Source organism: Phycodurus eques, chromosome 14 (genome assembly GCF_024500275.1).
Source record: "Phycodurus eques isolate BA_2022a chromosome 14, UOR_Pequ_1.1, whole genome shotgun sequence".
Lineage (NCBI taxonomy): Eukaryota > Metazoa > Chordata > Actinopteri > Syngnathiformes > Syngnathidae > Phycodurus > Phycodurus eques.
Window position 1 is genome coordinate 772,472 of NC_084538.1, and position 16,426 is coordinate 788,897.

Genomic DNA, 16,426 nt, shown 5'->3' on the forward strand with positions numbered 1-16,426 from the left:
TTGGTACTTCTCAAAAATAAAGTCCACATTTTAAATTATGAGGAAGAGCAATTTACTGAATGACGAATTTGTTATATGGGTAAAAACAACCAAGGTTTCAATGAATAGTCAATAGCATTTTTTTTTTTAATCCAAGATTAAAGATGGAAAACCTTCAGAATTTATGAGGAGTCAAAATGAGGTTTTTGTTTTAAGAATAGTCAAACCAAAATTTTAGGAAAAAAAAAAAAAAAAAGTACCTAATAAAGCAAGTGTATTGCACATGAAAGGTAAATGGAAGTTGAAAAACAAACAGTTAAAAGACTAAATGCAAATGTAACGCACTTCAGTAGTGATTCATTTGCGTACCCTGCACTGATTAAGAGGCATGTGACGTCACACACACACACACACCATTTTCGTTTTGTTTAATTGGGGGAGAGCAAAAAGGCAGGAGAGATCAGAACATTTACTTTCAGATCCGTCTCGGTCGTCGTGAGGGACAGCGGAAGGAATTCGGGAGAAGGTGGAGGGAAGCTTCCGAGCGAGCTTCTACTTTTGCGCGGGCATCAGCTCGTCGATGTCCTGGCCCTTCTCCAGCTTCTTCTCCATGTCCACCAGCAGCCCGACGCCGTCCACCACCATCTGCACCAGCTCCACCTCGGAGAAGCCCAGACGGTCGGCGTTGGAGATGTCGAAGACGCCGCCCACCGCCGCCGTGTCCACGCCGCCTGGTGGAGCAGAACGAGCGCACCCGGAGTCACGCCAACGGGACCGTAGGGATATTTGCCCTTTTCCTTTGGTGAGCAAAAAGGGTCCAATTTTATTTGGTTTTTTTTAATTCACCCAAAAAAAAGAAATGTAGGGCCTGATCAAAAATGAACAAAATTTGATTCAGTCCTGTGGCTGATTTTGAAATTTCAGATTTTTTTTATCCAAACCGCAAACTAAAATGAATTCGGCAAAAAAAAAAAAAAAAAAAAAAAAAGCCCAGTTTGTATTTTTTTTTAATTGAAAAGATTAGTTTTCAAATCTAACAAATGGACTCATTTGTTGACTTTTCCCCATTCCAAGCTCATTTAAAAAAAAAAAAAAAACACTGGGGGAAAACAGCCACAGAATTAAATTGGATTTAAAGTCGGTTGGATTTACACGGCCCAGGTTAGTTAGGCATTTCTTGCTTCATTTAGTCATTTTTCTTTTTTCCATTTGCCAATTGAAAATAAAGAATAAATGATAATTCGTGTATCATTCATTATATTTATTTGGCAAACAAAAACAAAAGGCCGGATTTTAAAATGCTTAAAATAAAAAAGCGCCACTTGATTTAATTTAATTAAAATCTTGAATTGGTCAGATTTACCCAACTCAGAAGTTTTAAAATGCAAAGGTTATATATATATTTTTTTTTTTTTAAAAAAGGCATTTTTGGGGGTTAAATCCCAAATGACGTCAGTCACCCTCTCCCTTTTCGAGCACCGATTGAAAACAGGAACGTTGAGCGACCCACCGGTTCCTCGCTTCTGCAGCCGCAGGCGCTTGAGGACGTCCTCGAACTTGGCGTGCTTGCTCACGTTGGGCAGCTTGACGTGGACGCCGGCGCGCAGGCCCGTGCCCAAGTTGGACGGGCACGTCAGCACGTAGCCCAGGTGCTCGTTCCACATGAAGGCGTGCCCGCGATCCTCGAACAAACTCTCGATCTGCGACACGAACGACAACAAAATGCAATTTTTACATTTGTTTTTTTTCCCCCACAAAATAGTTTTCGTCAAGTTTAGTCAACCGACAACGTACTGTATGCGGTTTTGTTACCCTCGAGGACAATGTAGGAATTGCACCTACTGAACCTATTTTTGCAAGTACGGATGACAATTTTGCATCTCATCAACTAACTGACAACATCAAAAAGTCTTTAATAATCATAAAACCTTGTGTCACCATCCTAAATATTCTTTTTGTGAACTTCGGCGAACCTCATTTTTCATATCCATCCGTTATTTGCCGTAGCGCTTCTTTTAGTACATTTCAACTATTTAGTCTTCAATGCTTCCTGTAAACTTCAGACATTTTAGTCTTTCATAAAGATACGTTTTCATTAACATCGAAGAATGTTTTTGATTTTTTTAAAAAGCGTTTCACCCGTTTTGGTAAAGACATTTGACGAAACACAAAATGTTTGAGTTGCCAACAAACCGAGCAAGTATTTTTGTAAACGTTGGAGGTTTTTTTTCATGCATGTAGCCAATCTGTAAACGCACCATTTGGTTGTCAGTAAACTACAATCTTGTAGTCAAATGAGTGTTTTTGCAAAGCTCCACAAACCCAAAGCACATCGTCCAAATGTAGCCTTCAATTTCGATTGGAGGGTTTCCACAAACGCCAAAGAATGATCTCCAACAAACTCAACATGTTTTCGTAAAACAATCAATTGCGTTTTGTCGTTAACATTTAAGACTTTGATTCGATGGCTGACCGACTTATGCTTTTTGTTAATAAAAGGAAAGGTTGACAAAAACTCAATTGCGACTTCCATTCAGTCTTTTGTAAACAAAAAAGGCAATGTTTGTCAACACTGAAGACAATGTGGTCTTCAAAGCAAACGTACTTTTGGAAGAGCGCGACCTCTCGCAGGTTGTAAATGTGCCAATTTGCACTTTTGGGTCCAAATTGGCATGGACTGCGCGAGGGGCGAGTGAAAGCCGACCTTGGTGAGTCCGGTGCAGAACCGCTGGAAGACCTCCTTCATGTTGCCCCCCTTCTGCATGGAGATGACCCTCAGGTGGTCCTCCTCGTTCACCCACACCAGGAAGGTCTTGTCGTCGTTGTGCCTTGGACGCGATCAGAAGGTCGCGTCAACGTTCCTCGCGGCAGGGGGTCAAGGGGGCAGGGGGGCGCGTCCTCACCAGATGCCCCTGGCGTCGGGCCAGTCCCGGGCCATCCCGGACGCCAACAGCAGCGGAGAGACGGGCTTGTCGAACAGGAAGTGGTCGTCGATCAGCCGCTGCTGCTCGTCGTCCGTCATGTTCTTCAGGGCGTAGTACTTCCCCTTCAGGTCTCCGCTCAGGGACGCCAAAGCTGCGCCACCCAAAAAGCGCACAGTGAGAGAGGCCCCGACTTTCCTGCACTCCCCCAAAATACATCGAGCTCAAATTTGAAAAGTGCATTTTCGATTGGCCCCCCGTGTTCAAATTCAGGATAACCTTGGCAATCTCCAAACTGTACTCTCCTTAAATACGCTTGAAACGGTCTGCGGCAATTTTTCAGACTCGCTCGGCTCAAACTTTTGGAACGAGCCGCTCGACTTCGCATTTGCAGTCGCGACGCTCGACGTGGAAAACGTTACATGACGAGTCTCGCATTTGCGAATTTTGTTCCGTTTTTGCTAGCTAGCGACGGATGGATCCATCTCGGTCGGCGAAACCTGGCGACCGTTGTTGCCCTATGAGCACTTTTCTCGGCAGATTGAGAAACTTTTCAGACGACCTCGCCGCTACCGCCCACGAGCGACATGTTTAGCCATCAACGTTGCTTTGGGAACTTTTGGGGAAAAGTGAGTCGCATCCAAAAAAGGAGCAATTTCCCTCTCAATGACAAAATTATTCTGAGTGACACTGCACCCCCCAAAAAAACAACATTGATTTAAAGACACTTTACATATTTCTCTGGTAGCTTGACACGTTTAAATAGTTCTCCAACCGAAAACCAAACTAATCTAGATGCAAATATACACACGTCAAAAAGTTTCTCATTCAGCAGAATTGATACGATAAACACGAACGTTAAACGAAGCGGTGTGTTGTGCTTACGTTCTTAATGACGAGAAATTGGCAACAACTCAAAACGTGAGGAGCCACGCGAGTGGATGTCACTCGACGAGGCCCAAAGCGGAAGCGGAGCAACGCGACTCCGCCGCCCGCCAGCGGGGGGCGCTCACCTTGGACGGAGAGCTCCTCCACGGCTCGGCGTTCCCCGCGGCTGCAGTGCGGCGGCAGGCAGAATCCGCGGACGCTGCGGCCCGTTCGCACGCGAGCGCTCAGCACGTAGTTCGGGTCCAGGTCGTCGCCGCCCTGCACGGGACCGCAAAGACAAAATCGCAACCGCCGCCATCATCACGTGGACGGAAATGAGCCGAAGCGCGAGTCCATCTGTGCCGCAGACTTGTGGTGACAGGCACAACTATTTCAATGCACTTCCACTACGCTACCAAACTCATTTGCTAAATGTTCTACTCGAGCACAAACACCGACTGCCGCCGTCTTGGTGCCACTGGACTGCGTTGAAGTGAATTGAGGCGCTTCCTTGAGACAAAGTATTGCTTTCTGCCATCTTGGTGCCACTCAACTGTGTTGAAGTGATTTAAGGAGTTCCATCAAGACAAAATTTGTGCTTTGCTGCCATGACGTGGAATGTATTGGCAATTAATTGGTGCAGATTTTCACCATGTGCAGCAGGGCTCTGTCCCGATCCCCTGCAAATATTAGGGGGGGGCGGGGTCACCGTAAAGTAATTCCCTGCATGGACGCAGGTCGCTATTTGTAAGGAATCTTCGATATTTGCTGAAAAACTCAACCTCAGCGTATTTTTGGGGCTCTCCGTAAAGCCACGCTAATAAGAAGGCAGCAATTGGCGTCAAGGAAGTATGTGCAAGTGAAAACTATGTAGGATCTTTGCACGTGCTCACACTTCTGGTGATTGTTTTTTCCAAATCGAATCATTTCGAAGCGCCTTCACGCGGCTGCGGCGGCTTTCGGCTATTTCGGGCAGCCGTCGGGCCGCCTGCGATGACCTCCGAAATTTGCGCGTCAACTTCCAGTACGCCGTTTTTGCGTTTGTACCCTCCACCCGGGAAAACGTCCACTTTGGTGGACAGCGCGAACGTCGGCTTTTGTGCGCGTGAAATCGAGACGGGCCGATATTCGGCATTGAATAAAAGATTTTTTTACTATCCAACAGACAATGAGAGCTCAATTTAAAACGGTTCAGTTCAGGGATGGATTTATGAATTTCTTTCCATTTTTGGTGAACTTTATAAGAGATGTTGCTGACCCTGGGAACTCCCTGCACGTATTTTTACTTCAAACAAAGAAGTGAAACATTAACATTTCAGTTATTACATTTTCAGAAAAGAAATTTCCTGGACAAAACTGGAGGCGCTTCATTTATTTGTTGAAGGGTTTGACAATTTGTGGAACGAAATATACGTTGAACTATTTTCTGGCGCAGCAAATATTTGCGGCGGGTTAGAATTTTTGAACGCGGCGCCGCATACGCCGTCCGCCTTTCGGGACATTCGTCGGCCGCCGTGCCATGAGATCGTGTTGCCAATGTCAAAAAAAAGTTGAAAACGGCGCATTGAAAGATGGAAGAAGAAGAAGAAGAAGAAGGCGGCGGTCTGGACCTCGAGGTGGTCGGCGTTGAGGTCGGTCTTGTGCTTGTCGGAAGGTTTGTAGCCGCCGTGGCGGTTCTGGATGACGGGGTCCAGGAGCTCCTTGAACACCTCGTACGTTTCCTCGTCGCCCGCCACGCAGCCCACCGTCATGATGAACGGGTGACCTGCGCGCACGCACACGCACACAAACCCGATTGGATGGCGTTCGCCAGCATTAGGGACGGCCATCGTCAAGGTTCAAGTTAACACACATTTCGCTATCAATATATGAAAACTACACAGCATCAGTGTCACACACAACCCATCAGCAACTATACAAATACAAAGTAATACATCAACATCACACACACACACACACCACTAATTCAGAAAAAGCTAAATCACAACTTGGAGCATGTCACAGCAACCAAATACACAATCATACAAAGCTGCACTAAACATACACACCACAATTAAGTTGCACAACCCACAAATACACAACCAAGGACACTGTAGCAAATCAAACGCACAAATATGAACACACACACACACACTACACTTATTCACACAGCATCAAATACACAATCACAAATCCCCCAAACAAACACCACACGCGCGCGCACACACGCAGCAGACGTCAGGCTCGGGGTCACGGGGTCACGTCGCAATAAACGGGTCAGGCCGCCCGACTCCTTTTTCTCCTCACCCGGGTTGTCTACGCCGGTCTGGATGACGTCGTCGAGCGTGAAGCCGCTGGGCGTCCGGCGGCCGCGCAGGCGCTCGTACACGTCGGCCGTCAGCGCGTGGGCCATGTGGTTGTTGTGCCGGCTCAGGTCGGGGAACTCCTGCGCCGACGAGTAGCGCGGCTCGGCCCGGTCGGGAGAGGTTCCGAACGGCATGGCGCCACCCTGCCGCGGGACGCGCGCCTTCAGCGATAGCGAGAAGACGGGAGCCCGCCGCGACCGCTTATTCGACAATTTGGGGGGCTTAAAAAGCATTCCCCCCTTCAATGCCATTATCTGCAGAGGGTCCTTTGTATGCTAAAAGGCCATTTTAAAATAGTTTTCCGCCATTAATTAACCTACTACCTGTACAAGTAAAACAACTGAGATCACGTGCTTGCACAAGTGCACACACCCTCTTAAAAGTAGGGATGCGGCTTTGTTCAGAATTGAGCAATCGCACACGCCTGCCACCATTGAAAGGGCTCCAAATAAATTAAGGTGGGAGCATCTGTACAATCCTCCCAAGGACTCGAATATCAAAACACTGGGTGCAATTCATGGAAAATTTATTATTATTATTTTTTTAATGATGGGGAAAAAAAGGACGCTTTTTTCATGACGGGCAAAAGGGAAGTGCTTGAACACCACCTAGTGGCTAAGTGTGCACACACCCGCGCCCATCGAAACCCAAATGCGGTCACGGTTATTTGTAGACATTTCTGAGCAATCTGAAGTATTGAAAATGGCTTGCGCTCTTCGACGGCGCAATGTCGATGGCTCAACAAAACATGACGCTTTTTTTTTTTTTTTTGATTATTTTGGAGCTGCGAGGAGCGAAATGAAACCCAACTCACTAGAAGGCAAGTCTGTGACACGAAGACGCCACCAGGTGGCGGCAAAGCAACAAAATCAGCAAACAGCTTGCCGAGTTTTTCTGCCAATCACAGGAATCACAGGGGCTTCAATGTGCAGTAATACAAAAATAGTTACATTTTTTGGATTAAAGTAGTTTATTTAGATTTTTTAAAAACCAAAGCATTTTTATAATCGTAAAAATGAATTATTTAACCTTCAGTTAATTTTTGTTTTCCTGTTTCAGGCTTGTTTTTGGGGGGGGGAGAGATTTATGTTATCTTGTTTCAGGCATCTCCGTTTTCATCCATATTTAAACATTTGCTTGACATATTGATCAAATACAGTGTAGGCTTGTTGTTATTTCTATATCCGAGCTATTTTATTTTTGTTGTTCCGATACTGTAAATTGTTTTTAAACCGCAAAGTGCCACTTGTACCGTAAATGCGTAGTATGCCGCTTTACTCGTATTCTTTGTCGTCGCCCTACTTGGTATTCAATATCCCACTTTAGTTCTTTATCTCTTGCAATTTTGTTGAATAAATCGACGTCAATCTGCTTTTCGGATTAAAAGCCATACACGTCTAATTGCATCGTAGGAATGAGCAACAAAGATGGCATCGAGTCTGCTGTCAATCAATGCCAGTCATTGTGTGTCCGGTAATGGGCGCACCCAGCCGACACGCATTATTCCAGCCTTTACATTTGATGACGCTTTCTTGCGCGCGCATGCATCCAAATGCAATTTCTTACCTTTTGCTTGCGGACGTGCTGCTGATTACTACAACTACTGGCCGGGACGGATACAAAGATCCCTATTTTTGCTGCCAAAGTGACCGCGGTGAGCGTCCGCCAAGGAAGCTGTGCTCTTCTCCTCTTCAGCGTCCGCGGAGACGCCGCATGACATCATCATTTATAGACCCCCTGCTCGACACCCATTGGACGCAGCTGGCATCCATTCACGCCGTTCGGGGCTCTCATTGGGCGCCTCCTCCTTTGCCTGTTTTTTTTTTTTTTTTAATACTGCATTTCATCCACAAATGGGACAGAAAATACCGAGGCAGGTGGATTTTTTTTTAAACCGCCGAAGTGATAGTTTTGACTGGAATCATCAAATCAAATATTTTTTTTTTTTTTAGAAAACGGAAAAAGTGTCATTACGAATAAAGGATCCATTGTAGCTCCAAAGAAAACAAAATGGGTTCACAAACAAAAAACACATGATATCTGAAATAAGAATATGATTTAGCACGGCTTTATGTAATAAAATAATACCGTATTAAAAAAAGTTTACTTACTGTTTAAATTGTTTTTAAAAAAGACGTTTAACATTCGTTCATTCATCCAAGTTCATTTTTGTACTCCTTTTGGAATCATAAAAAAAAAAAAAAAAAGCATCTCCCAATCACTTACACGGTCTCTTTAAAAACGTTGACCTCCAAACCAACTGGATGCTCTCTGAACGACACCTCGCCCACTCCAGGAAGCATGTCGATCTGGGAAATGGCTCCACTTCCGGTCTACTCCGCCCCCACTTCCGGTGAGCACACCGTGCACGCGTGGCTCCTCGCGTCTCCGTTCGTGCTTGCTTACTTTTGTCATAATTCCGAAAAGTTGCACTTTTCCAACTTAGTACTTTGAGCGGAGTCATTAAAGCAGCACCGTTGTTGACGCGGTCAGTCGAGTCGTCAAAGTTGCTTCGTTTTCAATCGACGGAGTGCGTTAGCCAGCCAAGCTAACAAGGTTAGCATACTCGTAAACTTTACTTTTCTGTGCCATGAACTCGCTTTTTCTATTGGCAAACAAAAAGTTTTCTGTGATTTACTTGTCATTGTTAATTGCTGCATTTGACGTGTTCATTACGCGAGCTGCTGTTTTCGGCTGTTTCATTCATCTTCAGGTTCCTGTGAGACAAAATTCCAAATAAAGATGATTGCGAGTGTGAACGCTTGATCGGATTTAGTTGTTTGCAAGTGAGCGATTGTTGATCATATCGCGTGCGTGTTTTCCTCAAAAGGAGTCTCGTTCTTTGGGTTTTTTTTTTAAATGATGCACTTCAACCGACAACTAGAAAGGAAAACCATCAATGAGAATTTGGAATTTCGCTTTGAACTACAGGTGCAAACAATTCATCGATGAATCGACAGCTGAACGATTGTCAAATTAATCGAGAACTATTTTGATAATCGTCCTTGTTCGACTTGAAATTCTCAGCAGTAAATATTGTCACATTTCCGTCGTTTTCCATGAAAGCAGATTTGACTATCTTTGTGTTTAATCCAAATAATACATTTGCAAACATCTGCGTTAACTTTGGAAAACAATTTTTCACGATTTTCTGACGGATGTTACGGACCAAATTAGTAACTGAGTTCAAATCAGTTTATGTTTGTGCATTTTCTGCTCTGTCAATTTGGAATAATGTCCAGTTTTTCAATAAAAGGATGGAAATATATATATATTTTTTTATCCGATTCATAGATGAATCCCCAAAATAATCTACAGATGAATCAAAGTAATTGTTAGTTGCAGCCCTACATTGAAGACAATTTAGCGCAACTTAGATTTGTGTAAACACGTTCAATAAACCTAAGATGCGCTTTGAAAAAATCCTTTTTTTGCCAACCTGAAAGCCAATTGACGATTTCCCTTCCTGCGCATCGCACAGCGCGTCGGCCGATGAGTTTCGTGGAGTACTCGGACGAGATCGCGGACGGCGACGTGGCCGTCGTGTACCTGGGCCGCGAGTCCACGATGGCGGTGAAGGTGCGGCGCGGCGGCCGAACGCAGACGCGCTACGGCGCCGTGCGCCACTCGGCCGACCTGATCGGCCGGCGCTACGGCGCCAAGGTGACGTGCGGCAAAGGCGGCTGGGTGCACGTGCTGCACCCCACGCCGGAGCTGTGGACCGTCACGCTGCCGCACCGCACGCAGATCCTCTACGCCGCCGACATCGCCGCCGTCACGCTCATGCTGGAGCTCAAACCGGGATCCGTCGTCTGCGAGTCAGGTGACCGCTGCCGTTGATCGTTTTATTCTGACTTTTTTCAAAATAGTTTTTCCTGGGGCCCGACCGACCGCTATGGATTGATATTTGGCAGAATAAAATTCTCATTCATCGGCTGATTGATTGAGGAAAAAAAAAAAAGGTATAATTTACCAAAAACTCGATGTTGTCGTTTGTTTGTTTGATTGTATTGAATTCACGTGAACGTTGTAGTCTGGTTTCACTTCGTGGAGTCACCTTGAGGCCGGTCGCCACGGGAACGATCCCCCTCGGCCGATTTTGGGGGTCGACGCGACAATAACATCCGTGGGCGTCAATTATCTGCAGATTCCCCCCCCCCCCCTCGCAAATAGCGGGACCTCACTGTATGCCAAAAATAGCTCCCCTTGCCCACACGCGAGGGCATTCCCGTACTTTAATTGCATCCCTTCTTTTCACCTCACCCAATGCTAAAAAAAAAGAACGTTTGAATGGCTTGTGGCAGGAAAAACTTGTAAGTCGGTGTTTGTTTTAGCGTGTGCGTGTTGCTTTGCAGGCACGGGCAGCGGGTCGCTGTCTCACGCCATCCTGCGCAGCATTGCGCCCACGGGCCACCTTCACACGGTGGAGTTCCACCAGCAGCGCGCCGAAAAGGCCGAGGAGGAGTTCGCCGAGCACCGCGTGGCCCACCTGGTCACGGTCAGGAAGCGGGACGTGTGCAAGGACGGCTTCGGAGTGACGGGCGCGGCCGACGCCGTCTTCCTGGACATCCCCGACCCCTGGGAGGCCGTGCCGCACGCCAAGGCCGCCCTCAAAGCGCGCGGTGAGCAAGCGGACGCGCCGACGTGTTCGGGCACGTCGTCCGAGAAATGTCGGAATTCGGTCGCCGAGCAACCCTCGCTCCCCTTTGAACTCGCGGTCAGAGGTCGACCGGTACTAAAAAAAAAAAAAAAAAAAAAAAAAAAAACCCCAACTGGTGCCGTGCTATTTTTGACGTCGAAATCCGTGAATGGGTTACTTGCTGCGGCACTGCGTCCGAGGCAGTTTATCACGCACCTTTTCGGAAATGTCCGAAACAATTCAGTTGAAGTACGCGTTTTGTCCACATTAAAGACATCCCCAACATTTACGTCAATGTTTTCCTAACCTGAATGCTTTTAATGCACGTTTTCATGAACACTGACGAGACTTCAGTACATTTTGTCAGAAAACCTTGACGACAAATCCGTTGTCACGTTTTCATTCAAACTGGAAAAAAAATATTTTTTTGTTAACATTGAAAATACTTCAGCAGTCAACAAACCTAGCATATATTTTTGTAAATGTCAAAAACAATTTCGTCATCGCGGAGCCTCTTCGTAGACAAACGAGCTTGTCGGGCTGAAGGCGGTTTAATCGGAACCTTGCGTACGCGTTTCGGTCAACTTGCTTTTTTGGTAAACATGGACGCTACCGGCGTTGTCATTCAAGCTCGGGACGCTTTTTGTTAGTATCGATGACAATTTAGCAGTCGGTAAATCGAGCGTGTGTTTTCGTAATCATTAGACAATTTATTTGTCCAAGAAACTAACACGCACTTGTTTAGTTCGTCAGCAAACGTCAAGTATGTGTTTTTGTTGACGTCCGAGGCTTCCGTTTTTGGCGACGCTGACGTACATCGTTGAAGAATGTTTAGTCGTCGACGAAGCTCACGAAGGTTTTCTTCGTTAACGGAAGACAATTCGACAAAGCGACCGTACACGTTGTGGCTCACGTCCGAGACGACTCGGCGTGCTCGTTTTTGTCGACGTTGAAGACAACCCGCGAGCTCGGTGTGAACGCCTTTATCGTGATTTTTGTCTTCAACAACAAAAAAACACTTTTGTAAATGTTGAAAACAATTGAGTCTTCAATTAATCGAACTTCCGTCGGTTAGATTTTTGTCAATTTAGCGACAAACGGACCCGCGGTCGATCTTTCCCGAAATCGTCGCAGCTCATTTACTCTTCGACGATCGTAGCGTTTCGTCAAAGCTTTGCGCGTCTGTAAAAACGTTCAAGGCGATCTCGTCATTGGCGACGTCCGTTTTTGTAAAAGTCGAAAAGCATTCTCGAGTTCTCCAGAAGGCGAAGATGAGGACGAATGCGGCGGACGAGACCGTCTCCTCTCTCATTCCCTTTTATGGCCGTGCCGCCTCGCGTTCGCGCGCACACACGCACGTAGACACAAGTGTTGCATGCCCATAGAGGGTCACGGCGACGCTCGTTCACGTCCTCCTCAAACTGGATCTTCGCAACCGTCCCAGAACCGAAGCAACCAAAACGTCTCTTTCGTGTTCGCTGTTATGACGATAGCGTTTGAAGCTTTTCGTGTCTTTCTTGAACTTGCCGGCGGTGCAGAAATGTTGCTCTCTCGTCGCTTTCCCTCGCTTGTAATTCTTGTCGTGTTTTTGGCGAGCCGCCCGACTTCCTTGTTTAGAAAGAAGCTGCTCTCCGTCGGGTCCTTGACATCTCCCCCCTCCCCCCCGTCCTCTCTTCCATTACGCAACAAAACAAATACGACCTCGACGTGTCCCGTTGATCGGTTGTCGGGTCAACTCGTTCAATCGTCCGCCCTTCCCCTCCCTGTTCGCTGCCCCCGGTCGCCACGGAGACCGTCCAGTTTATGGCCGCCGCGCCCTCGCTATCCGTCCCGCCCCAGGGCGAGAATCCGAAGGAAGCGCAGCCGTCCCGGCGGCTCCCGCGGGCCGCCAACGCAACTGTGGCGCCGGGCCAACACGGATAGCCAAAATCCAAAGATAATTGACACCCATTCAACTTGCGTTGGAGGGGAGAAACTTCGTGAATAAACCACCAATAAGCGTGTTGGGGGTTGGTTTTGCCCTATAAAAGAAAAGAAAAATTGGGGGGGGGGGGGGGTAATCCGCAGTTGTCGAAAGGCGAGTATGCGCGGTTCCGCTGTATGCGAGGCTAAATGTCGCTATCGCGTTAGCTGCCGCAGATATGTCAAGTCATTTGCTGCCACTAATGACAACAATTCCACCAAAGGTTGGCGACCGCCGCTTTAGTATTTGTCTAACTTTACAGACGAGAGGTACTTTCAAGTACAAAAGGTGAAAATGCTGAATCCCACCCAAAACATATGAGAGAACATGTTTTATCCCGTCCTCCGCCGCCGCTTGTCGCTGACGGTGGAAGTAGAGGAGCAGAAGGTTTTGCTATAAAAACGAAACCCGAACGTATCGCGGCAATACAACGTTGTCGTCGTAAATGGCGACGGAGTTGTCGCGGTGACGGTCACGCGAAAACCGGGACAATCGCGTCACGGTCTCGGGGAAGATTTAGTCAGAACTCCCACTAGTGGGCAAACGGTGCGAGGACCGCGATCTGTGCGACGCTCGAGCGCATTTACTGTTTCACGAGACTTCAAACGCATACGTGCATTTCATCAACACAACCAATTTTGAAATGGGCCCAAAAGTTAGCAGCGTTGACCGCGCGGTGTTGTGCGCTTTCCCCGCAGGAGGTCGCGTGTGTTCGTTCTCTCCGTGCGTGGAGCAGGTGCAGAGGACGTGCCAGGCTCTGTCGGACCACAACTTCGAGGAGATCGGCACCTTGGAGGTCGTGCTGAGGGTCCACGAGGTTCGCACCGTCTCGCTGCCGCTGCCCGACTTCGGGCCCCGCGTGGCGCCCGTCCCGGAGGCTCCTCCCCTACCCGCGTCCGATCACGCCGCCGCCGCGTTGAAGACGACCACGCCGCCCCGACAAATGCCCGCCCACACCGGGTACCTGACCTTCGCCACCAAACCCAGAACGTAGACGAGTTTGATCGTGAAATAACGATGACGTTTCCGTTTTTTTTTTTTTTTTAATATATATACTTTGTTGCCTGCATCAAACTAACATGGCGGATCACAACTTTTGAATTTGTATACATTTGATGAAGTTAAGCCAATAAACCTGAAAAAACTTCTTTTGGTGTTTTCTTTTCAAATTTTTGTCATCTTAGTTGACGGAAATGTACGCCTTGTTTCAACGCATCTGCGAATTGCAGCTCTGCTTAGCTTTTCCACTTGGCGGCTACGGGCGGGTTAACTTTTGCCGTATTAGCTGACCTTGTTTTGCATCATCATGCTAGCGGTCGTTACTTTGTCTATCGCTACGTCGACTTGGCGGTTACCATGCTAAAGGTCGTCGCTAGGTTTACCGTCGCTACGCCAACCGTGGCCGAGTGTACCGTTGCCTCTGTGTTTGCCATTGCTATGCTAACTGACCAATCGAGTCAGTCTGTTGTCCTCCATGACAGCGGAGTGATTTATCTTTGCGTATTTCAAATGAAAACATTTGCAAACATTTATTTTTACTTTGGAAAACATTGATCAACATGTTTGCGGATTTTCCGACGGATCTTACGGAACAAACCGCTAATTAGATCGTAATCAATGAATGGAATTGTTTTTTGATTTATTCTAAAAATTATATATATATATATATATAATATGTTTTTGATTTGATTAATCAATGCAATAATTGATAGAATGGGCACTGAACACGGTGGCTATCTGCAGGCAGGCGTACCGCCTCATCCGTCCGTGCTCGTTGACGACCATCGACAATCTTAACCGTTGCCACCGTGTTGGCTGTTTCCATGGTAACTGACCGTGTCGGCGCCATATGAACCTTTTCATGTGGCTTTAAATCCTTTCATTTATTTTATTCACTGCCGCTTGGCGTTTGCGAGCAACTGCTGCCGTTGCCCCAAAAGGAAGCTAAACGCTGCTCGCCCCTCGTGGGATCGCGATGTTCTTCCCTTCCTCTCGTTTTATTTCCGCTTGACCGGGAAGCGCAAAGCGACCTCTGAGCGGCCGTCTGCCTCGACCGTGACATCTTCACGCGGCGTCTAAGTGACCGGGGCGCTACGAGAGACGCAAACGCTAATCCGCGGCTTCAAAATAGAAACGCGTGCCGTCTTTGGATCGCAGACGCGCTACTCGTAATCTTGACGCTGAGAGGAGGAGGAAAAAGCAGCGGGAGCGGGCTACTTCCTGATTGTGGTTCAGTCTACTTCCCGGGTGGCTCTTCAAAACGTGCTTACGATTGTAACGTGGCCAAACGGAACGCTTCCCTGAAGCTCAAACGACGTAAAGTCACCCGATGACGACGGTGTGGCTTCTCAGCTTTGAAGGTCAATGTCAATCATGCCCAAAACGAAAACTATTCAAGTTTCAATGAATCGTCTTCAAAGTTGATGGACCAAGGTATCTTGCTGTTCATTTGTACAGTTTTTCATGCCCATGGACTTTGACTTTAAGAAGATTGTCCAAAGTCACAGTCGACCGACAGCAAGGTCAAAAATGGAATTACAGGCGACCACATCAAGTAACACAGCAACTGAAAGGCCACGGTGAGGACTTTTCAGATCTCTAACTACGAGGCCAACACACTTTGGTATGGTGACGCGATAAACAAAAAGGATGAAAAGGTCACCGAAGTTGACCAGTACCAAGGTAAAAGTATTTACAACAAACCAAGTGGAGTCATGCCTCAAATTAAAGGCCATGATGAGAGCGTTCCAGATCTGTTAACTATATCGCCGCTATACCTCGTGCCGTGACAGAATAGCCGAAAACAAGCTCAAACGCCACAAAGCGCGTCGGCTTGGGCGGCTACGACGGAAGTGGGCCGCTTCTCTTCTCCGGAGCTTCTAATCCTTCTGGACGGGGCCCGTAAATAGGACTCCCGAGCTGCTGATCCCGGGGCGTTAAGCGGCTTGTCTTCTGGAAGCTGACAAACATCGCCGCCTCCAGTCACACACACTGGACACTTCATTAGGTACACCCGCTAACCGTCCGTCCGTCCGTCCATTTTCTGTCGCGCTTCTCCTCACGGAGCCCATCCCAGCTATCGTCGGGCGGGAGGCGGGGTACGCCCTGAACCGGTCGCCAGCCAATCCCAGGGCACATCCAAACAAACAACCGATGTCACTCACGTTCACACCTACGGACAATTTAGAGTCTTTAATCAGCCTAGCACGCGTGTTTTTGGGATGTGGGAGGAAAGCGGAGTGCCCGGAGAAAAGCCACGCAGGCGCGGGGAGAACATGCAAACTCCACGCGGGCGGGGCCGGGATTTGAACCACGGTCCCCAGAACTGTGAGGCGGACGCTCTAACCGGTCGTCCGCCTGCTAACCGCTCAGTCTTATTTCTTGGGCCCAACGGAGATGGATTGTTTGAAGCCTGTTCTGATAACTGATTATTCAGGCGATTAAATTTAAAAATATATATATCGCTAATATCGGCCGACCGATCAATCGGCCGGGCCCTAATTATTTCTGACCCCAAAATATAACAATACACACTAAAATTTGGGGAGAAAATCATTTGTGGATGAACAATTCTTCATCCAGTTCTTGCTACGTTGTTTTATTGGCTTTGTCGGTCGGGGACGAGGAAAAAAAAAAATAATAATAAAAATAAATAAATAAAATCGAGAAACAATACAGCTTCAAAGATTTAAGCTTTTTTTTAAATGAAATG

General features: G+C 47.2%; 2 protein-coding genes across 4 annotated transcripts; one reads left to right on the plus strand and one right to left on the minus strand.

The window, feature by feature from the left end:
* Positions 1 to 287: 287 nt before the first annotated feature.
* ckba (creatine kinase, brain a) lies at positions 288 to 7,802 on the minus strand. Of its 2 annotated transcripts, none has more exons than XM_061695527.1 (8): positions 7,679 to 7,802; positions 6,054 to 6,273; positions 5,378 to 5,532; positions 3,914 to 4,046; positions 2,883 to 3,054; positions 2,684 to 2,807; positions 1,490 to 1,679; positions 288 to 710 (listed from the first exon to the last, which is right to left on the minus strand). In XM_061695527.1, the coding sequence occupies exons 2-8, from the start codon at positions 6,244 to 6,246 to the stop codon at positions 532 to 534; spliced, it is 1,146 nt and encodes a 381-aa protein (XP_061551511.1). In that variant the 5' UTR covers positions 6,247 to 6,273; positions 7,679 to 7,802; the 3' UTR covers positions 288 to 531. The 2 variants fall into 2 exon arrangements, with proteins under 2 accessions (XP_061551511.1, XP_061551512.1); XM_061695528.1 differs by having other exon boundaries at positions 292 to 710; positions 6,054 to 6,255.
* Positions 7,803 to 8,433: 631 nt separating this feature from the next.
* trmt61a (tRNA methyltransferase 61A) lies at positions 8,434 to 13,848 on the plus strand. 2 transcript variants are annotated; one of them, XM_061695526.1, is made up of 4 exons: positions 8,434 to 8,465; positions 9,594 to 9,935; positions 10,468 to 10,734; positions 13,413 to 13,848. In XM_061695526.1, the coding sequence occupies exons 2-4, from the start codon at positions 9,605 to 9,607 to the stop codon at positions 13,706 to 13,708; spliced, it is 894 nt and encodes a 297-aa protein (XP_061551510.1). In that variant the 5' UTR covers positions 8,434 to 8,465; positions 9,594 to 9,604; the 3' UTR covers positions 13,709 to 13,848. The 2 variants fall into 2 exon arrangements, with proteins under 2 accessions (XP_061551510.1, XP_061551509.1); XM_061695525.1 differs by lacking the exon at positions 8,434 to 8,465 and adding an exon at positions 8,466 to 8,668.
* Positions 13,849 to 16,426: the final 2,578 nt, after the last annotated feature.